Source organism: Patagioenas fasciata, chromosome 7 (assembly GCF_037038585.1).
Source record: "Patagioenas fasciata isolate bPatFas1 chromosome 7, bPatFas1.hap1, whole genome shotgun sequence".
Classification (NCBI taxonomy): Eukaryota; Metazoa; Chordata; class Aves; order Columbiformes; family Columbidae; genus Patagioenas; species Patagioenas fasciata.
The window spans coordinates 17,964,168-17,987,447 of record NC_092526.1 but is presented as its reverse complement, the minus strand read 5'-3'; the positions used below and the strand labels follow the sequence as shown (position 1 = coordinate 17,987,447).

The 23,280-nt window shown below is 39.9% G+C and overlaps 2 protein-coding genes across 14 annotated transcripts in view; both read left to right on the top strand.

Annotated features, from left to right (window-relative positions):
• Window positions 1-9,714, top strand: part of ITGB6 (integrin subunit beta 6) — a 49,226-nt gene extending 39,512 nt beyond the window's left edge. For 11 of the 13 annotated variants that reach the window (XM_071810957.1, XM_071810958.1, XM_071810956.1 and 8 more), the window contains 3 exons: window positions 2,652-2,771; window positions 4,892-5,058; window positions 6,818-9,714. In XM_071810957.1, coding sequence (XP_071667058.1) covers window positions 2,652-2,771; window positions 4,892-5,058; window positions 6,818-6,919 — 389 coding nt within the window. In that variant the 3' untranslated portion in view covers window positions 6,920-9,714. Of the gene's footprint in view, window positions 1-2,651; window positions 2,772-4,891; window positions 5,059-6,817 lie in introns of those variants that run through there. The other 2 variants (XM_071810964.1, XR_011739979.1) reach the window with 2 other exon arrangements.
• Window positions 9,715-18,625: 8,911 nt separating this feature from the next.
• PLA2R1 (phospholipase A2 receptor 1) overlaps window positions 18,626-23,280 on the top strand; it is a 40,997-nt gene continuing 36,342 nt past the window's right edge. Inside the window, exons 1-2 of the mRNA XM_065840977.2 lie at window positions 18,626-18,798; window positions 22,260-22,643. Coding sequence (XP_065697049.1) covers window positions 18,684-18,798; window positions 22,260-22,643 — 499 coding nt within the window. The 5' untranslated portion in view covers window positions 18,626-18,683. The remainder of the gene's footprint in view (window positions 18,799-22,259; window positions 22,644-23,280) is intronic.

Below are 23,280 nucleotides of genomic sequence, written 5' to 3'. Positions count from 1 at the left end.
ACAGGCTTCACATTTCCCTGTTTCCTGGGAATACCTGTTTTAGCCTCTGAGCTGTTGCCTTTCGCCTCCTGGTCTTCGGTTCTGTGGGTGCTGGGATTCTCCCGCTGCTCCCACCAGTTGCCCCGCCGGGGATCCAGGAGGACAGGGGTGGCATCTTAGCACTGGGGGTGCTGATGGCTTCACATTTACTGGGCTCATCCCCACACAGGCATCACCTTTGAATATTTACTTTCATCCATTTTGAATATTAAATCAGGCTAATCCCCCCTTTGCCAGATGGGTGTAAGAGGAGCCCTTGCTGCTCCACTCACTACCCAGGAGGAACAATTTGCGATTCCTAAAGAGTGGCTCGTGCTGCCACCTGGGCCAGAGGACACCAGGCTGTTCCTGACACAAGCCCAACAGGGACAGTTACACTGTCCTTGCAGAAACACAGTGTTCTCCCTACCCCATAGTGTTGACACCGCACAGATTCCCAGTGCAGCCACTAAGTGGATGCTGGGGCCTGAAAAAACCTCTATATCAGTGCTGCTCTGTTGTTCTGACTCAAAGTGAGATGGAACTGTTCAAAGAAAGAATTTTATTGCGCAAAAGACAAACAAGAAAGGGCATAATGTCATTTACATTTTTTTTTTGTTGAACGTTTTATCTAAGTATCTGTTAGGAAACAGTCTTTCACACTTCAAGGCTCCAGCTTGCCATGGTTACCCAATTTTTCTGCCAGTGTGACTCCAGTGATTTCAAATAGCATTGAAATTAATGTAATTAGACTGTAGGCAGAAGTGGGAAAAGTATAATGATCCACTGCAGAATGCAGAAAATTACAGAGGTGTAAATTATAGAAGTTTACTTACCTAAGCAAATTTTTGTGCTGATGAACTGAAAATAATCCATGCAGTAGTCTTTCTTAGCAATCTGTCATCCTAAAAATAACATCAGAGAAATAAAAATGCTAAGAGTAAGCTGGGTTCTGAATAGCTTGAACTAGCATCTTTGCTTTCATTTCTACATCCTTGCACATAATCAGATTTCTGTTCCACTTGGTCTCAAATTGCGACATTAAACTGCAAAATAGAATTTAAAAATAACTAATATATTTGTAGTTATTGCTTTCTGGATGTTATTTGAAATATGCCTGCAAGTTTTTCTCTGCCTTCAGGATTACTAGCAGCTACCATTTTCTTAAAAAAAAAAAAAGCAAGGTAGTATTCTTTGGATCTGCTTACTTAAAAGAGTTGGGAAACAGCAAATATTGCAAAACATGTCAGAGTGTTACTGGAATTGTGACCTGGCAATGAGTTCCATTCATTCAGTACACTAAATCTGCACTTTGTGGCCCTTCTAACTAAACCAAATCCTGTTAAATCAGCAAGCCTTGTCTGCCTGTCACCTTGGTGGATGACACATTGCTCTGCCACCAAGGACAGGTGACAAGTTATATGGAAGATTATCACAAATCAAGAGCATATTTCCATTAAAATCCAACCAGATGTGACTATAACAAGCAGAGCAAAGGACTGTAGGGTACTCAACTATTTATACTTTCATATTTTCTATGATGTTTAACACTGTTTTCTTTAAAACTAAACCTTATTATAATAAGCAATATGAAAAAAGTGAGTACTTATTTCTTTATGTACCATAAGTTTCTTTAAAATCCATATTCCTGTCTGATTCCTACCTTATATTTCATTACTTTCATATTAAAGTTTGAGAACTTAATATTATAAGCACAGTTGCTTATGAAATTTCAGTAAGAGTTTTGAATGGATAAGAAATAATGAAGAGTGACAATGTATTTTTAAAGAAATGTTTGAGAAGCTTACTGTTTTTCCTTACCTCTAAAAATAAAACCTAAGAAGTTTTTCTAAAAATGTATTGAAATGCATAGCTAGACTTCCAATGTTATTCAAATCATGGGTTACATGGAAACATAATAAGTGTTCAGTCCCAGAGGTATTATTGCACACAGTTTTGAGGTCAGATATTTTGGCTCTGCAAAAGTATTGTTTTGTGCTGATCTACATTTAATGGAAAGGCAAACAATGGGGACAGACTGTCAGGTCACTTTTTAACCTCTTCCCCTTGAATAATATTATGAAGATTCCAGAATTGCAATTTTCTATTATTAATCTATATTTACTGTTGCAACACTGGACACACTAATATTTGCGAGGGCTATTGTGGAATAAATAAATGGCAGCCCTTTTAACAGTATCCGTTGCTGTTTGATGTATGTATATCTACTTCTGAAATATAATTGAGGCATGGCAGGAGTAGCTGTAAACCAAAGAGAACATACTGTTTACTTTGTCCTGGAATCAGGGACTATTACATTTTCTGGACAGCTGATGGTTAAGCATCTTGGAAACGCTTCCAATTCATTGAAATTCACAGTACACTAGATTAATAAGGTACACTAGACCGTCAGTGCAGATTGACAACACCTGGATCTGTTATTCAGAAAAATCAAAAACAAAGCTTGGGTTGGAAAAAAGTCATTAAATTTAGTAGAAATTCTGAGGGTATTTCTGCTTTCATCATTCACTCTTTACCATCCAGAGATGAGGCTGTGACAAACATGATGCCAGCAGTCTCTTTTGTTAAATTTCATTTGATCTGATGAATGACTTTTTTCCCTCCTTCTTCAGCTTATGCAGAGGATAAATCCATTCCCTGCTCTTTCCAGGGGGAAAATGAATGTATAACCACATTTCTACTGGCTGTGGATGAACAGGGAAGGACAGTCGTTCATAGCATAGAACAGAAAGGTAAGCAGTGAATATTGCTTTTTTTATATGAAATCTGATTTAAAAACGCAGGCAGGGTGAGCTACCTAGAAGCTGAGGTCTTTTAAGCAGCACTGGACCTCCTTGTGTTTGCAGCTCTCCTCTGCCCAGCCAAAAGAGCAGCTCCTCTAGTACTTATTTGATGTGGTAGTAAAATAAATACTTGGCATTTCAGGAAAGATGGGCAGAATGATTCCTGGGCTGCAAGAGTAAGTTATTTTTTCTAAAGCTCTGTGCAGTTCTAAGATGATGATACCAAATGTTATTTGCATTTAATGAGAAACCTATAATTCACTCTGAAATTACATCTATTTCATAGATGGACAAATATCCAAAAGACTATCTGATTGGGTATACCTGATGAAATTCCAAAATATAATTATGTTTAATGTTGCAGTATCATTAAGTTCTGTATGTTTTACATAGCTAAAAGATATTCAACAGATCTCTTTAAATCTTTTCATTTAACATTGCTTCTTTATTTACTGTTATTTCAGTACCGATTTTTTCATTAAAGTTCCTCATTATGTAGGGCAGGAGAGCACAGAGATGCCACTTTTTAGCTGCCATTTAGTTTCCAGGCAATAAAAATGTTTGGTGTGGTTTTATTTGTTTGTTTGGGGGTTTTTTTTGTTGTTAATTTGTTTGTTTTTTGTTTTGACACACCCAGTGTCTCAGTGCAAAATGTTAGTTATGTTTTAGGGAAAGCCATACAGATTCGTAACCTCATTCTCTTGGCACAAAAGGCATTTATTTTGTTAACCCTTTGTGTAACCTTTAGCATACATGTGACAGTGGACGTGATTTCACTGTGCGAAAAAAGCATCTTCTACCATAAGAGCAGTAGTCTGGTTTTGTATAGGTTACTCTTACAGCAAACATGGTTGTAACAAAGCTAGTACTAAAGAAGCAGATCTCTTTGTAAACTACACTCCTGAGACTCAATAATTTAAGGGTAGGATTTCTCTTTATTAAATAGATTTATTATGCATTTTAAGTTGATCTGAAAAAAAAAAAAAAAGGTGAAAGAATTGTCTTGAGGAAAGCACGGTTCATTAAACGCTATGCAGTGAGTGGCCCTCCCACAACTCTACGATAACCAGCTTCGCTGTCACCTGCTGTTCTGCTCCTGGCCTTTGAAACTATTGTGTTGTGGTGGCTGTGACGCATGTGAATGTAATTGATATAAGAACAGCAAAACTGCTCAAAAAATTGATTTCATTTATGGAACTGAAGTTAAGACAGCAGCAGTAGCCTGGGCGTTAACCCACTGCTCGAACCAGACCCCTCAGAATTAGTTAAATGATGACATCAAGAAAAAAGTAATGTGAAATACAATCACGTAAACCAAATAAGACTGAAATTAATTTTTCAATGTCCTTAAGCCACAGATGAGCAGAAAATTTTCTAAAATAGTAGCATTCACTAACTTTCATGAGCAATACTTTTTAATATTAAAATAATAAAACTTCTTAGTGTTTTGGCAAAGTTTTAATTTCGACTCACTGAAATATTGCATGATAAAATTTATTGCAGAACTTGAAATGCAAAATTCCTTCAAATTGTTCAGTCCAATGTTTTCAACAAGTCTAATGGATTTTTCCTCATCGTTTTCATGAATGAAATGCAGTTTCTTCTATTTTCTCAGTATCATTGGTGACTTTACCCTGATATAGATGTCACTAAAATCTTTTCTGCAACACACTGAATCTCAGATAATTGAAGTGGAGCTTCAGCCATAACGTAAAATTCATATTCTTGTCAGTTCAGCCCTGTTTTTCAGAAATATATTGACACAGATCTGAAAATAATTTTCTAACTTTTCTCCTCAGAATCCTGGTGTGTATCCAGTGGCTGCTAATTGACATGGTCAAAGAGAACTGGAAGAAGTTGACAATTTTTTTTAACACTGTCATGTAACGTTTTTCAGGCAGTTTCACAAACCCTTTAGCAAGCTAGAAGGAGAAAATAACATGGACATGAAGGAAAAGACATTTACAGCTCACAGCAAATGAGAAGCCCAACGCGCCTCTTGACTGTTTTTAATTGCCTAAAATGTATTGATTAGATATCCACAGTCACGATTGCTTCTGTTTCCACAGATTGCCCACAGCTTCCAAATATCCCAATGATAATGGTGGGTGTCACCCTTGCTATCCTTCTCATTGGCATTGTTTTACTTTGTATTTGGAAATTACTGGTGTCAGTTCAAGACCGAAAAGAGGTGGCCAAGTTTGAAGCAGAAAAGTCAAAAGTTAAATGGCAAACGGTACGTGAAATGCGTTCATTTTTATATGAGGTTCTTCAATTTGGTTGCATGATGCACAACTGCCTTTAAAATTCTGTGTCTTGGTTTTGTTGTTTTAAACTGATAGATTTTACTGGTAGGTTTTCACTGCATTTAGTATTCTATGAAGCGAAATTATGGGATGTAAAATAGTTAGAGTTCAATTTCCTGATTTAATTTCTTCCACATGTAAAAGCATATAGATAACATTTTTTCATTGGTTGTTTTTAATTATTATCTTGCCTTTGATTAATCTTAGCAAAGTTGTTCACTGCCTATGTAATTGTCAGTGGTGTACCTCTCTTCCCTTCTCTGTTTTGGGAAAGAGATATTATTGATGGCCTCTGTCATCATGAGAATTCACACACAGATGAGCAATGAATGTCCAAAATGTAGGTAAAAGCACAGAGAAGTTCAGGCCCTATCTTCTCTCTATAGCTTGTGGATGCCTTTACAAGCTTTTACCACATGTTCCCTTTTCTTCTTTCCTTTCTGCTCCTGACTTTTTTGCTGTCCTGCAAAAATTTTACAACTTCAGAGGCTCTTTGAAAAAAAACATGTTGAGTAAGCATCTCTGGTGGATGTCAGATGGATGGGCGATATGCTGTTGTTCACCCAGCTCTGTTCTCATACAAAGCCCTGTGACTGCAACATTTCTGCAATAATGAACACTGCTGGCCTTTCAGCTTTATAGATGGGAAAAATCAGTTACTTACAGGCAAGGCCCCTTGAGAATATTTTCTTAATCCTTTAGGAGAGCTTCATATGGGAAGAGGGAGGGGAAGGATACACTTCATAGAACTTTTTGATTTTCTTTTCTGTCACAAGAGGAAATGATAGGAAGTGAATGATGAGAGACCAGGATTAAAAGCCCAGGTGGGACTTGCCCTTTTCCCAACACATGGCAGTCTGTGTGACTGAAGCAAGAGGACCATAACAAGTCACATCTCACCACTGAGACTCTACCTGTGCTTTCAGAATTGTCCAACCACAACATATGATACACAAATTATATTGGACATATTTGATAAAGTATTATTCGACAATGTGCATTACCTTAATCTGGAAGGCAGGTGTGAAGGGAAGTGTGTTCCTGACCCTAGACTCGTTTGTGCTGCTTTGTATAGACCAGTCTGAATTTCAGTGGTTTGGTATACAAGTGGGCTGCCAAAGGCTATTCTAAAATGATCAAAGGTATAAAACTGCTGTACAAAGTATAGACCAGAAGTCCTCTCTAGGGAAAAGAAACAGTGGGAGAAGGGTGGGTTACTGGTCTATAAATTATGCCTGGGGAAATTTAAGATGGGATGTTTGTTTACTGACTTGTCCCATACAAGCACAGTGAGACAGCAGGCTCCAAAGAAGCCAAAAGACATCGGTTGCCTGGGGCTTGCAATATATCCAAAGATATTCTGGATCATAAAAGTTTGCATGGATTCAGAATGTCTATAGACAAACCATAGGAAGAGGTCACCCCTCTGACTTAGGAGATTTGTGAAATTTGTGTCAGCTTTTCCAGGGACATCCTGCATCACCCACTGTTGCAAACACATTACTGACCCAAGTATCTCATGAAGTAGAGCACAAATCATCTTCTGCACACAGGGGAGCAGAGTGGTGCTAGCTGGTGCACGTACAAGGCAGTGGTGTGCAGCTGCATCTGCTTGCAGATTATGCAATAGCAAGATGAGTTAAACATTGCATGACTCCCATTTCTTCTCTCTTTTTTTTTTTTTTTTAGGAAACAAATCCACTGTACAGAGGCTCAACAACCACTTTTAAAAATGTAACTTACAAGAACCAAGAAAAGCAAAATGGGACCATGGCTGCAGATTTCTATTAGCACTTCTGACACTACAAACTTTATTTTACTGGTGGCAGGAAATCTAAAACCACTTGTTTCTTCTCAGCTAATTTTGTGACATTCGTTTGCACGTTGCAGTGGTATAATAATTCTGTTAGGGAAAATATATCTTGTGTTGGGAAAACTATAGAAAACATATTAGTGGTAAAGTTTAGTAGTTTTTAAAAAATCCTCTAATATTAAAGCCCCTCATCTTGAAAAATATTTTTTATTTTCTAATACTAAGGATTAAAAAATACCATATGTAAGCCTATTTTTTGTGAAAATAGGTATATGCAATGAGCTGTATACTACTTTGTTCATGCAATCCTATGTATTTGTGTTTAGGAATGTATTTGTACCAGTTTATTTGGTGGGCTTTTTTAAATTTTTAAATGATACTTTTTCATGAATGCTGCTGAAACTACTGAGGTTAGAGGTTCCTCATGTTACTTGTGTGACTGAATAGTTTTTCTTAAATTGTAATGCCATTAGCATTCATAGCACTAAGAAAAAAAAAAACCTCAACAAAATCAGCTAACATGCTGGCATAAAAAATTACAACATTACAACATTAATATCACTTTTCCTCTGCATTTTTTAGTACTCTGGAATGGATGGTCAAAATGTACATATGAATGTACTTACAAAAGAAGACTTAGAAATCAAAGGTCACAGTCACAGACAATTACATACATTCCCTATGGTAAATTGTGTACTTGATCTAAAAAACTCATTGTCCACTTTGTAAATATTTATCACAAAGTCTGTGCAACTTCAGTCTCTGCATCCTGTACAATTCCTGGATGTGAGACTGATATATTAGCTCGTTCTGACCCACGCCTGTTTTAGGGCCTGGTCCAAAGCCTGCTGGAATCACTGGCTACAGATGAGGGTTTAGTTTCAGTGGAACTATTTGTTTAAACAAAACAACCTTTGTAAACCAAAACTAACTGGTTAACACTGTCTATTAGTGGATTAGAGCCTATAGTATATATTTCTGTACAAAGAGAAATAAACAGTATCACATGCCTTTGGAAAGAAAGTAATGCTATAACCACGTATTAAACACAAAGTTATTGCAGTGTGAAGGAAATGCTGGTTGTCATTAAACTGGAACAGTTTAATTACAGGTTCACATCTGTACACTTCAGTATTCCTGCATATCTCATAGTGGAAACAGTGCACAAAGGCTTATGTCTGCAGCCCTTCCAGCCTCTAGACTCTCACAGATGTCAGTGCAAGTTACACATGAGACTAAATCCTGGTTCTCTGGCACATGAATAAACCCACAGGAGGCAAAGCCAGCCCCTGGATTCTCTCTTAGATTCCACTTGGGTCAGGATTACCTGAGGGACTAGGGAAACCTGGACTTAGTCCATGTAAATTATCTGTTACTCTTTAGTTTTTCATGTAGAAGTCATCCAATGAGAAACCTTCTCTGAAAGAAATGAAAATATTTGTATTACTTTTAAAGTAAGAAAAAATCTGCTCTGTTTATTAAATATCTTTTAAGTTCTGTTTCTGAGATGGCTGATTTTGCTGCTCAATACTAGGGTTGAAAGCCTTTCTTCGGTAGGTCACCCATTTCAATGTTGAAATACCTTTCTGTATTCAAGCATTACTAGCAAAGTGGTGTTCGCATTTCATATCAAGCAATTGGTGGTCTACATTCCCTGCTCCTACAGATTTCATTTCACAAATCTACTCGCTCTCTTCCCATCACTTGAATCTTCTGCTCATCAGCAAAGATCCAATTTGGAAGGCAGACGACGTTAACAGTCCAATGACTCCTCCTAGTAATCTCTCTCCAAATTATCAAAAATGTACAGAAATCAGGCAGGATGTTTTGCAATCTCCTTGCTGTGACTGACTGTGCTGTAAATGTTCTGTGCACCTTCAACATCGTCAGGTTGGAAATCACTCAGATAATTAAGAATCCATCAGAAGAGAGAAAATAGAAGGACTTGGTGAGGAAGGTCTCTGTTATTGAGGACTATCCAAGAACTAGGCTCATTCACATGAGCCGTTCTTTTAACAGCATGATTTTAGATTATAAATTTTGACTGAAGTCCCAGATTTCAAGAACTTTCAAGATCTTACTTGGCATTCACCCTAGAAATAAGAGTAGTGTTCATCTTGGTTTTTATTAACTGTATTATTTTTATCTTGTAGCATTTGTACCAAAATTCATGTTTTTCTTCTTCTTTGTTTTTGTTTCGATGTTTGTTTTTTTTTCTTCACCAAATTATGAGTCGTTTTATTTGTGGTGAATAGGATGAGAAATCTTTCTGCTCATCTCATGAATACTGTTTTGGCATGAGGCTGGACCTTGAGAGTGGCCAAAACATTTTTAATAATAATGTTTCTGTTCACTGAAGACCTAAACTAAATAGAAGAATAATCATTAGCAAATTCATGGTATTTGTGTACCTGTAGAACAATAATTTCAGTAATGTATGTTAAATGGATAATTTTTCATTTGATTTATATAAGTTTCATGTTAACCTGTATTGTGTATGTTCAGACTGCATTCAGCTTTGTTTTGTAATATAACTAGTGGGTAATGAGTCTGAGATAGAAGGCTCAGATGCCAAGTGCAATTATCTCCATATCTTGTCTACCATTGTACATATACCTAAGTTTGTTTTGCACTGGGTGTAAGGGAATTATTACCCCATAAAACTTATCACACGCAACCTGAAACCAAAAAAAATTTATCTGAGTCTTATTTGACACAACTTGTTTCTCTAGAAGCAGAATTACTTAACTTTGAATAAAAATTGTAATATTGAATGCATGTTAAAATATGCTTTTATTGTTCTTAATTTTCCATTTCAGCATATGCTTTTATATTTTTTTTTCACATGATTTCATTAATCCTAGCAAATTTCTCATGTTTTGGCATAACCTAGAGCTTATTTTATAACTCCTCTCCCCTGCTATTTTTAAGATATCACCTGGGCTTTAATGGGTCTGGATTTTCTTCTATTCATGATGCTTTTACTTTTCAAGGAAATTAGTTAATGGATGAATGCTGTAAACAACACATTTTGGGATCTCTGATTGGTTACATATGGTATACAGTGATCCCTAAATTGCACAAGTTGCTTAAAGCTAACAATCCAGTCATTTTGTAAGTGTAACAGCAGTAATGTATTTTTGGAACTACATGGCAAAGTGCTTATTTTCTGTTGTAATCTGCAAGTTGCCTTTTCTTTTTTCCTTCTATTGAAAAGTCATGTATTGTGATGTCTGCTAATTTCCTGCTCTGGGAAACAGAACGTTCCTCTGCCACCATGACAGAACTGTAGTTCAAGCCAGTCATATTCTTCAGGTATACAATAAGATCAAGTCCTCTTGCATTTCACAGTGGATTGTGAATACTGAAACTGATACAGTTGCATAATGTATACTCAAGGCATGTAATTTAGAATGTTTTCTACCCCAAAAGTCAATACATTTATTAGTTTTTAGGCATGGTTCTTGCTTAGAAACTTTTTTTCTGTGTTTTCACTGATGTACGTATCAGCTTATATTGACAGAGAGAAACGAAAGCACAATGATGCAGGTAGTGAAGAAAAATACAAAGGCTTTTGCTTTTCAAAGACCTTGGTAGAAGAGAATTTTGTTTCTTGTAGCTGGATCAGTCTCTCTCTTCTACCAGCCATCATGCAAAAGCAGAGAGAAACAAAACCAGAATTTTGTTGCAATCTCTCCCTTCGTCATGCTATTTACACTACGGTTTAGATTTATTTTTAATCAACTCAGATAATTTAAAATAGTCTCAAGACATTTCTGTATTCAGAGAGATGAAGTTCTTAAGGCATGATGTATTTTTTGATATACCTTTTTCCACAGGGTAACTTTTCTCAACAGAGTGGTTTTTCATTACTGTTTCCACATTTAGAACAGGTAGGAGTGTAAATAAAACCAAGATATTTATGTATGAAGAAACATGAAAATTCTCTTTAGTGTTCAGCAGTGGATGTTACCTGTATTTGGAAAAATGTGTACCACCAGCTTCTGTCTTCAAAGTTAGTAACTCTAGTTCAGAGGCAAATTGCATTTCCTGTTGATCTTCTTAGGTGAGAGGTTAAAACTTGCTTTCTCTATAACTCTCAACTGACCTATCAGACCTATAATTATAGCATAATGACCATGTAACAAACTCTCAGTTCTTCTATTTTAGGTCCAGTTGATTTGAAAAATGAGAGATATGGGAAAAAAAGTAAACAACAAAAACCCCATCTCAATCCAAACAGGAAAAAACCAACCAAACAAAAGATCCAAATAATCTCAAAAATTATGGGGAAATTAAGCTTGAAAATATATCAAACTAGGGAAGAACAGTTCAGGCTAAGATTCCTAGAAATCCTTGAAATCAATGAATTGTTACAAAAACATTTGACACATTTCCCCCTTCTCCCCTCCCACCAGTGCCTGCAGAGAGCAAAAGTCCTTTGGGACAATGTGTCCATGACCCAACACACAAAATGACAATCAGATGAAACTTGTACAAGCAAAAGAATTTGACTTTTTAGGAATACGGTGCTCTATACCTCTTGTGTTCTTCCTGTCTGGGACAGCAGCTGCAAGAAACCAGTTCAACATCTCCCTCCCATAGACTACAGATTTGGATTCCCATTCCGATGCACTCTGAACCTGGCAGGTACGGGGCTTGATCAGATAGAGGCTTCTCACTGAACCCAGTGTTTACTGTAGGTGAGGAGTCAGCATCCCAGAGCTTGTGGAAAGACTGTCCCTTAGGGTTTGTCCACTAGAGGTGCTCAGGAAATTCCTTCCAAAATACCTGTAGGAATTCATTATGGGCTGGATAATCCACAAGAAAACTGTGTGCACAACATTCACTTTGAATTGGACTGGTCTTTATCTAGTTAATCTTCCTTCCAAAGTAAGGACACAAGTGTCTGAACATGTTTAATTCAGTTTATGTGATTTGCTGTACCGTCACCAATTTAATTAATTTAGATTAAATTTGAGTTCTTCCATGTTGAGATTCTAAGGAGATAATGGAGAAGAAAGATTAATATCTGGGAATTTTCCTGCCTTTCTCCATATCAAAGGCCAAGATACCTGGCCTGACTGGTTTAATAACATCGGTGGCAAGACATTCCCTCTGGTTAGAAAGTCATTAGAGCCTTTCAGTGACTCATAGTCAGAGCATCTACTCTATTGCAATTAAAGCATTTAAGTTTTTTGACTGCACATTTGCATCTGATGATAAACTCAACTTCATAATAGTAATCAGAATTTCCCTGCAGAGAAATTAATTCTTGCAAATGTGTCTGGTTCTTTCACAGGAACAATCCATGAGCACATGTAATTCTCCTACCTGAAATGAACAATGAGTGACTAAAGATCACTGGATTTTATCAATCTAATTTCATTTCTCATGCTTGTTAAGAAATTTTCTATTTGGGCCTGGAAGGATGCAAAGGAAAATATTTATATTTTTTCTTTTTCTATTGTCTTGCCAGCATAAAATTCAGAGAACAGAGCAGAAATTTTAGCAAGTGGTACCTACTCATATGTGTGTGTATATATCATATAACTTATAACTTATAGTCAATATTCTATATAGTATAAAACATATATAATATTATATATATTACATAACTTATAATTATGTAAGCAATGAAGACAGTTCCCAGCACTATGTGAAGCCAGTGTGAGCTCTGGCTTGCAGACTTTCTTAATTTCTGGTTCTTCAGTCCTCACATATGAGACTGTGTATCTGATTTACCACAAAACAAACTATTGAAAATAACAAAAATAAAAGTTTATATTTTTATTGAATGCAAAGTAAGGTATCTAATGCAAAAATTATTCCACCTGGGAAAGTAAAATTGCTTTGGATTTCTCTGTGTGCATATCTCTAATGAGGACAGTAAACGTTTCCATTAGCTGTGGGATTTCTGAGTCTAAATGTGCGTGCACAATTGGAAAAAAAAAAAGGTCAGCTCTTTTGTGCAGGAGTGTACAAGGTGCACAGGCACACCCTCTGCCATCCTGTGCAGTCATGTCAACACTGGGTATACATCATGCCCTAGAATTCCTGCAAGTGCGTATCCTTTTTCAGAGTTTTACACCCGGGCAAGATTTTTTTTCCAGCTAGATTGATGGTAGGTTATCAGTGGTTGTCTGTCCTTCCTAAGTTTTTCTTAGTAAATGACAAAACTTAAGGCCATACCCAACCCTCACTTCTGCCCCCTCCAGTTTGTAGCAAAGCCAAGCCCAGCTCACAGACACATTCCTGCTTCAGTCACCATTAAATCAACAGGATGCACGCAGAGGCAATGGAACCCGGCAAGAGGGGGTTTGGTGGTGGCCACTGGGACCAGCAGCAGCAGGTTTGGACCGCCACTTTGCTGCCTTGCAGCTCTGATGCCAAAACTGCCAGTGGTGGCTGGGAGGACAGTGCAGGCACACTGGCATGGAGGGGACACACTGACTGAAGGACTTGGACTTGAAAGCATCATTTTCCCTGAAGCCGATAAAAAGTGTCCAAGATGCTTCTTTGTCAGAATCAATGTCCACTCCCATTTTTTTATAGTGGAATCTGTTTATTCCCTATTACCCTGATTTATGAAGCCTCATTCTAATAATGAAGAAGGGTTGTGCTTAAGGAATTGGTTAGCACAGTGTACAAATCAGGAATGTCGTCCCCTACAAACCTGTTTGCGCACAATTGAGAAACACAGAGAAAATTGCCAGTCTCTCAGATGTGTTTAAACCATTAACAAAAGTTGGGAAAGTTTTATGTGATTTATACTTATTCTAAAATGTCTGCTAAGTAACTAAATTATTGTTTTATTGGTTTGTTTAAAAAGTATAACATTTGTTGATCACAGTATGTGTAATTTCTGGTATGAAATACAGTGTGTCATAGGTTTGTTTAGTAAACAAAGCTACAATCTAATATTATTATCTTTTCTTGGGAACACACTAAATACTTTTTTGTAGCAAATCTTTGCAAAAATTGGCCGTCTTATTCTACTGTTGATTTCACTATAATAGTATGAACAACAGAAGGCTCGCTTGATGGCAGCCATGTGTGTTTTAAAGCAAGCTGACTCCAAGTTAGCAAAGTACTTATGGGTCTCAGTTACCGTAGAGATGTGGGTGGGCACATACAAAGGCTTGAAGTCATTAGAAGCATATAAACGCTTAAAATTTACGCAACGTATTAGCTTATTTGCCAGAGCTGAAGATTTAAATTAAATACTGAGGTCAGTTACATGATGAATTCTTTAAATGCTTTAACCGGTGGATCAGCTGCATATTACAGCTCTCAGCTCTGTAAACCTGCGCTAGTTAACAGGGACAGGAATAATATGGAAAATATCTCTAGGCGTAGGCTGTCTAGGCCATTGAATTCAGACATGGGGCAGCTGAGAGCAGAAGTAGTTAAAAGCTGAACGAAGACTGCAGACAAAAATAGAGTTGTACCGCCTATTTGCTCTGCATGTAATTTCCCTTTCTATGGTGTCAGTGTGATTTAGTTTTGCTTTACTAATCCAAAGTTCTGACTTAACACTTGCTTTTCTCAGAGATTCAGTAAAAGGCAATAAAGGGAAAATCCAAGACTGTTCCCTGCACAACATGATCACATCCCTTCCCTCAAGGAGTGCAAGAGAGGATGTCCAATAGGTAACACTGAGCCACAGCCACTTCCCTGTTTTCTCGGTGTTCCCTGTGGAGATGCTGACAGAATGTTTGGGATGCTGCAAAGAACTCTCCACCCTCTTTTACCCATGTCCTTCCAGCCCCACTGCTAAGGCGCATTTGGAACTGCAGTGTATATAACTTATAAGCTTTAACTGTAGGTAGCTAAAATTATGAAAAATGCATGGCATTGGTGTGTATATATTAGTGAAATGAGGATTTGCTTAAAAGCCTTGAATATGGGAAAAATACAGGTAAGGGAGGCAGACTTTGTATGCAGTAAGTACGGAAAGGGAACCCTTTGTATTGGGTAAGTATAGAAAGGGAACCCTTGTGACAGAAGGAGAAGAACAGCAAAAAAATGACTGTTACATGGAAGGATGAATGACATACCTGGTATGGCTGTGCCAAGGATTTCAAAGAGAAAGGATAAGGTGAAGACAGGCTTTGAGAAATTAATGTGGATGGGCCACAGGCTGTTCTGGCCCCATTACCCAGCTTTGGTTTATTGCAAGTATTGCAGCATTTGATTTTTTCCTTTAACGCTGCATTGGATGGATTACATAAATGTCTGACTGCTATTGAACCTGATACTATGCCAATAAACAGCCAGTTTGACATCCTAGATTTATAGTAACAGTAAAATTTCTATCCAATAGTAAAGCATCTATATTCTAACAAACCATTCTGGATTTGTGTCACATCAGCATTTACTGAAAGAGGAAGGACTGAGGGTTTAGAAAGGTGAGGATTCACCAAGGGGTGGCTCCTGTGGCACAGTAACAGCCATGTAGGCAGTTACTCTTTCCATTCCATGTCCAGGCAGTAACAGTAGCTATCTAGCAGAGTTTTAGAACCACAAGGCTGCTTTAATGCTCTTGGTGCCACCCTTATAAGGGAATTTTTCATTTTTGAAAAAGCAGTTTCCAGCCTAAAGCTATGAACAGCTAGCTAATAAAACTTAAGAGTCACATTCAGGAAAACAGATTCTGACTGATGAACATTAAACTGGCAGTTTGCAGCTAGGGTTTTCAGTTAGCCTGAAACTGGCCAGTGTAAGCTGTCCTGTAGGGTCGTCTGACCTGCTGTGGGCTGACGGGACTGAAACTGCAGAGCCGGCAGCAATCGCCTGGCAGCACGGGAGGACAGAGTGGTGTGACAGGAACGTGCAGGTGGAACGGCCAAAAGGAAAAGGGGTGTTGCTGGGCATGGCTAAGGTGTGTCAGAGGAGGTAGGGAGGGTGTAAGCAGTGCCTGTAGTGCCTGTAGCCAGGTCCAACAGGAGTGACAGAACTGATAATGAGTGTAGTTTTGAGTCTGTGGTAATGGGGAAACTTGTAAGTGAATGCAAGATGAATACAAACTTGAGAGCTGACCTGAGATGCCTGGTAACTTTCATTTTTTGGAGCCAAACATGATCTAGGACAAGGACTATGAAAAAGACAGAATTGTTGCTTGCTGGGCATGGCCAATGAAAGCAATTTTGGTCCTGACTCCTCTTCCTAGCTATTCTCTGGTTTGGTATTCTGGCTGGTAGGAAAAAACATAGGGGACCTGTCCTCAGATTTCAGATCAGGAACAGAAATTACTGCCTGAGAGGATGCTGAGCACATGACACACTGGATCTGTGTGTGTGTGTCTTGGAAAAGCAATGGGTTTGTAAGAAAAGGGAATTAATGGAATTAGTGTGAATTTGATGAGGGCTTGTAGTTGTGACTGAAGGCCATGAATGTGCACTAGGTTAGTATCTATGTATAGGCCTCATAAAGAAGGCTGAGAACATCTACACAAAGACAGGAGGCAGTTTTGAAAATCTGTGTAGAGTATCGAAATAGCAAAGGCAGATGAGCTCAGACAACTGCATAGATCATCAACCAAGACAGGAAGAGAAAAATATTTACAAAAAGTGGGCTCCAGACAGAAGATAAAGGAGCCAAATCACTACAGCAAATTCCTTGAAGGAAGTTAGGTAAAGCTTCAAATAAATCAATCAAATTATTAAGTTATGCAGTTTAATTTGCAAGATAATATAAACTGTGTTATCAAGTTTACTTCAGAAAATGTTGCCAACCATGTTGGTTTTACAAGCCACTATGCTAGCAAGGGTGTCTTACTATTGCAATTAAGTAGAATCGCAGAATCATAGAATACTGGGTTGGAAGGGACCAAAAAGATCATCTCATCCAACCTTTGTTTGCAAAAGCACGGTCTAGATAGTATGGCCCAACACCCTGTCCAGCTGAATCTTAAAAGTGCCCATTGTTGAAGAATCCGCCACTTCCCTGGGGAAGTTCTCATTGTGAAAAATTTCACTAGGTACAGCTTAGCTGGAAATACCCAGGCCAGTATAACTGCAGCTGCACTAGAAGCAATTTACTAGTAGTAAAAACTGTTGAGTCAAAGAGGAAAATCTGAGTATCAAAGAAAAAACAGAAGGAAAACTATTCAGAATTACTATGTTGTTGTTAATTAGCATTTAGTAAAACATTAACAATAACATTGTTGATACGTTCATTATTAGGAATCCGTAATCAGAACGTGCTTATTTTGATCTTACTGAAACAAGCAGAAAAATCCACCTGAGGTGGGACTCCTTCCCTCATCCCAGACCAGCCCGATTTTTGCTCAGTGGCACCTTTCTTTTTAAATGTAGTACCACAAACACAGTGTGATTGCTCAGTGTGATCCAGGAGCGGGTTTTGGAGCAAGACAGGCCTTTTTCCAAAGCTCAATATTCAAAGCAGAGGCCAAATACTCCTGAAGAGATTTAGATTTTTCTGAGTTGCCAGATTTCCATAAATGGCTCAGTAACATACTTCTCTCGAAATCTGAAATTCTCTGAAAGTTGCAGCTTTCCTGAGAAATACATTACAGCTCCTTGAGAGTTACAACCCTTCTGTCTTGCAAAGTCAGGTCACTTCTAGAACAGCTTGTTCAGCAATGTTTCCTGCTGTTTGTTCTTCTCTGCCAGACATTTTATCATCTGTTAAACTGGGAGAAATCCCCCCAGTTATCAGCTTCTTTCTGTTTGGCTTCCCTTGCTTCTCAGTCCCTTCTTATACCAAACCACCAGTGAGAAGCTTCCCACAAGCCCAGAGGCTTAGGTGTCCATCCTTATATTACAGTTGAGGTGGACATGGAGGAACAGAGGCTAATGGTGTTACGGATGTTTTAGTTATGCTCCAATACTGTACATTCATTTTGATACATTTATGTATAAATAAACTTATTTGTCCACTAGACGTGAAGAATAATGCACAAGTATGCTTAGTCAGATTTAAAAGGAACTGTCCTGCTGATTCTGGTAAAACTACTCTTATCTTTAACCCAGAGGTTCTGCTTTTGACTTTCCCTCTGCTATTCGTAGCTTTCGTAGGACTGAAACTCAATCCATGAGTGGCAGCTCCCATAAATATTCAACTGAATGATAAACAGAATGGAAGGCGGCAATTATTTTTCTCCATGCCAAAATGTAAAATGTAAAATTCAATTTGACAAACTGACCTGGCTAAAAAACGATTTCTGAGTGGGGCCTGTAAAAGTGGGAATGCTCAGGGACACGGCAGCAAACCTGTGAACATGGACTGTGTTATCAGTGTTCTCCTGCCTCCGGTGACTAATTTTCCTGTTCTTTTCGTGACAGAAGTACCTGGCATATAGGCACGAGAATATAAGTGTTTTCAAAGGGAAAATAGGATTACTAATAGAGTTTTTTGTACGCTTGAACCCACAACTGTGACCTGGGCAGAGGGCCCGAGCGAGCTACATTAGTGGCGTTTCTATGAACGGTCTCCGGCGGCGTCGCCCCTGCCGGGGTTGCCGGCGGCCGCTCCCGGGAACGCGGGCGGGAGGGAGGGACAGGCTCAGCGGGAGGCTCTGGCGGGACTGCCCCGCGCCCTTCCCGCAGCCGCACGGAAGGAGCCCGCGGGCCGCCCGTCCGGGCCGCTCCTCCTCCCGCCGCGGGGCGTCTCCGGGGTGGGATCGCTCCTCTGCCCTCCCCGGGGCAGGGCTGGGCAAGGCTCGGCGGAGCTGGTCCCCTGGCGTGGAGCGGAGCGGGTGGGCGCAGTGCCGCTGCGATGCTGGCCATGCGGCTGCGGCTCCGGCTCCTGGCGTGCTGCCTGCTGCTTGCCGGCCACGGCCCGGCGCGGGGCGCCGCCGCCCTCAGCCGGGACGAGGTGCCCTCCCTTCGGAGTGAGTGACGCCTCGGGGGCGGCCCGGGAAGGGAGAAGGTGGGAGGGAGAGGGAGGCGGTGCGGGGCGCGCACTGGGGGATCCCGCGGCGGGTCGGGGCCGCCTTTGGTCGGGCAGCGGCGGCGTCCCCGCTCCGCACCGGGCTGAGTCGTTCGCCCCCGAGCCGCTCCCCAGCTCCGTCCCTCCGTGCGGGGCTTGCAGCGGGGAGGAAGCCCGTTGGCCTCCCGCTTCGGAGTGCTCTCCGTGCCCTCGGCTGAACCCCGGCGGCTCTGAGCGCTGCGGGCGGCCGGGCCGTGTCACTGCGCGGCCGAGTCTCCTACCGGGGTTAGCCCGACCCCAGCCAGGGGATTTGGACAGGGTGAAGGTCTCGTTCTGCACAGGAGTGAGGAGTTTGGGAGGCGTGTGTGGCCGGGACAGGCACTGAACCCGTGTGAACCTGCCCCCCTCACTGTGCCTTGGTCCCTTTTTGTCCTCCCCACTTGTTATTTCCCTGCCTATTGCTTTCATTGCACCCACAGGGAATGGAGTTGTTTGTTTTTTTTTTTTTTATTCCAAATAAATTCCAGTTATTTTCTGTATTACTGCATAAGCAATTCTCACTGGTTTTGAGGGGGAAGGAAGTGGGAGGTGAGGAGGAAGGAAATGAAGATATCTTGTTCCCCTAGTTTTGTTACAGCCATTTATTCATTATTGGAAGTGTTGAACCTAAGTAAACAGGAACTTGGAGGTACTGGTCAGCTATCAGCTCTTCATCTGTGGCTTCATATCAGCTGGAGGCTTTGCTTCTGGGTCCTTGTTTCTTGTCACCTTGTCATTGTATGGAGGGGCCTGGACATGAGAAGTGGGATGTTTCCAAAAGGACAGTTCCTAAAGCGTATGATATCTCCCTTTCTCTTTGGGTCTTCTGCAGCTTGCAGGTCTTCAGCTGCAGGATTTTGAGCACAGGAATATTCCCTGACCTCAGGAACTTTGGAACAAAACCCTTCTATGAGAACACCTCTAAAATGGATTGTATAGCTTCACAAGCTGAGAGGAGCCCTAAAAGCATTCCCAGGGCTTGGTGTTGCTCCAGTTGTCTCCTTGCCCACTTGAGAGGGCTGAGCTGGGGTCTGTGGAGCTGTCACTCAGCGTGCCAGCTCTGTGTCTTACCTCTGCCTCAAGCTGGCAGTTACCTGGCAGCCCTCAGGCCAGCACAGCTGTCTTGCCAATTGCATTTTGTAGTTGGGGAGTGGAAACGACACTGGGAAGGGGGCTGTGTGCCTCAAGAATTAAAGTCTGGCTGTTCTTGGCATAAGTTGCTGCAGAATGAAAGGGGAAACACTGTTATTTACAGAGATCCTCCAGCTGGGTTGTTTGTATAGATTGTGTAAGACCCTTATCTTTTAGCAGTCATTGCAGCTCTTAAGAGCCTTACAGATAAAGGCATTCAAAGGTTGAGAATCCTTCATCTTTGGGTTGTGGTGTTGCCCACCCTCAGGAACTTGCTGTATGGGAGCTCCTGTGGGGTGTTGAGGTCAAGATAGACTGGGAATTTGTATAAGAACTTTAACTGTGAATCCCAGTATCATGGTGAATTAACCTTAATAATCACTGTTTACTGGTGCTAACAACATCCCAGCTTCCACCTACCTAGCAAATTAACTGTGTATTTTCTTGGTCAACCAAGATAAGACCACTGTGGGAAAGATAAACCTTAGCATGAGTGGCAAAACGCCTTTCTGGCCACGCAGATAGAGACATCTGTGTTGCCCATGGAGAATTGGGTTGGATAAGAAGAATGGAACCAGCACGAACTGCACAGAAAACTCAAAAGCAGAGGGATAAGCTGGGTATCTGTCCCAGGGTGTTATTTTATGGTTTTTCAGTGAGTTCAGACACTTGACTGCTATAGAAATACAGTGAATTAAAGGAACCTTGCTTGGCCCCAAACTGTAAAGGACTTAACATAGGATAGCTGCTGGGTACTTGGGAGATGCAATTGCATGTAACAGGCTGATTCTCACCTGCTGCCAGTCAGAAGGGCTTGCCCCTGCTCCTGCACCATCACAAGCTACCAGTGCCTATAGCCATGTGGAAAACAGCCTGTTACCAGTGATGCGATCTGCAGTGTGACTCCATCCTCTCTGTAAGCCAGACTGCATGGTGCACTCTGTAGAATCTGTAACCAATAACCTCTCCATAACATATATCCTCTCTGTCCTGCCTTTTGGGTGCATGTTACATTGGTAGAGCTGGTTGTCTGTCTGTTACACAGCACTGTCCCACTGCTGCTTGAAAAACCTTTATTTTCTAGAGCTATGCCTAAACTGTATGTGCTAAACCCAGGTGCAGCACCTGGGTGCGTCTCTGCATCTCATACTTTAGAAGTGGGCTATGTCAGTTTGAGAGGCGTTTTTATAATTATAGTGACTGGTTCAGATTGTTAAGGGTAGTGAATTGCACCAGCTAGAAAGCACACGTGGCAGAAATCATCACTGTAAAATTTCAAGGCAAAATGGAAGTGCTGCTCAAGTTTTCAATGTATTATCTCCTGAGGCATAAAATAAATATCTCACCTATAACATGAGAGGAACTCCATGGGTTAATTACCATTGGATTTCAGAATGAATGAAATAGCTGAGCTGTAATAGGTTCATATTTTGCTGATTTCCAGTTCCTCAGCTGGCCTCATTTTTTTAGTCTATATGCTCAGTTAAGCATTTGTTCCCAACATGTTAAACAGCTGACTTTTTTTCACATACTTATAATATGATGTCACATAGTTCAGTGAATTTCTACATGATTCCAAGAAAGCTGGGATGTCAGGCTAACCCCACAACATCTGTTTTGGTCCAGGGTAGTTATGTATGGTTGAACAATAGGCATCCAATAGGGAAGGCAAGCTTTAACCCTTGGCCACCAGCTCTCATGGTGTAGATAAATCCTGCCCTTTCTGCATCCTATTTACAATGCAAAATATTTTCTTTCTGCTTCTGTAGTTCCAGAGAGTGAAAAATGAATATGGCAATGTCAGCCTTAAACTTTTTAGCTTTTACTTTAATTGCACTCTCCAGTCCTCACAGACAATTATTTTACAATATAGAGTATGACTTCCTGTAACACTTAAAGTTATACTCCATTACTGGGTATTTCTTGGTGACTAGTGTGGTTTTTTTCTTTGAGCATGACTGATGTTTTTGGGCATCCCTTTTTTTTTTTGTTTGGCTATCCAACTTGAGAAATACTACCTGGCCTTATTTTTGTGAGCTTTAAAATGGTCCACATGTTAAAAACTGAGTTGGTGGTAAATTTAGAATAGTACCTTATTTTTTTAAAGTGCCAGTTTTTCTGATGGGTATTTTCAATTTTCTTCATAAATAGCTCCAGCTTAAACATTCTTATTTTTTATACTATTTGAGCAGTTGCAGTATTCTATAGACTGAAACTACTTATTTTGTTTTCCTTTTTTCTTTTTCCATACAGATAAAGGAATATTTATTATCCAAAGTGAAGACTCCAACTTGTGCATTAAAGTGGACAGAGTTGGCCTTGTTCTGGAAGACTGCAGTCAACTCTCAAAAGACATGTTATGGAAATGGGTATCCAATCGCCGTCTTTTCAACATAGGCAGAAGTACCTGCCTAGGACTGAACATCAGCGGACCAGAGCAGCCGTTAAGTATGCTTGAATGTGACTCAACCCAATACTCATTGTGGTGGAACTGTGATGAAAAAGCATTAGTTGGTGTATCAGAGTACAGATTAGCTGTTGAAAATAACAAACATGTTGTGGCCAAAAAAAATTCTACATATCAATGGAAACAGTACATGTCCTATGATGAGGACCTTTGTGAACATCCATTTCAAGGTAAAAATAAATTTTTGTCTTAAAGATGTATGTAGAGAAGGTTTTCAAAAGTTCCTTTGAAGCAAGGTCACATGTTTATGATTTCTTCTAGCCTGTATTATGATCTGGGGCTCAAAGCTGTGGGTTTTGGTTTTGTTTTATTTTGTTTGTTTCACTGATTGATTTGTTTGGGGTTTTTGTTTTTGTTTTGGTTTGTTTGGTTTTGGTAGTGTTTTTTTGTGGTTTTGTTTTTTATTGTTTTGTGGTTTTTTGTTTTGTCTGTTTCTTATGCAATGATTGATGTGAGCATATCGCACGATTTATTTTTCTCCTCATCTGTTATATGAACCCAAAAAACCACTGGTATCCTTGCAAACCAGGAAACACTAATTTCAAATCCTCTATAAAATAAAAAGGGGAACTAAGGATTTGCTGTTGCCTGTTCTGCAGCTTTCATTATCAGATAAGCCCAAAGAGTCCTAACGAAGGATTTGGAGTTCCTGTCACTGCAGCTTGGTCTGGGATCGCAGTGTGCACGAACTGAATGTTTGCAACGTTCAGCACCTGGACTCTGAACGTACCAAACTTTGGAGGAGAGATCAGACTCTTGGTTAATTTTGCTGTACAGCTAGCAAAGGTGTAGGAATGTCAAGACCCA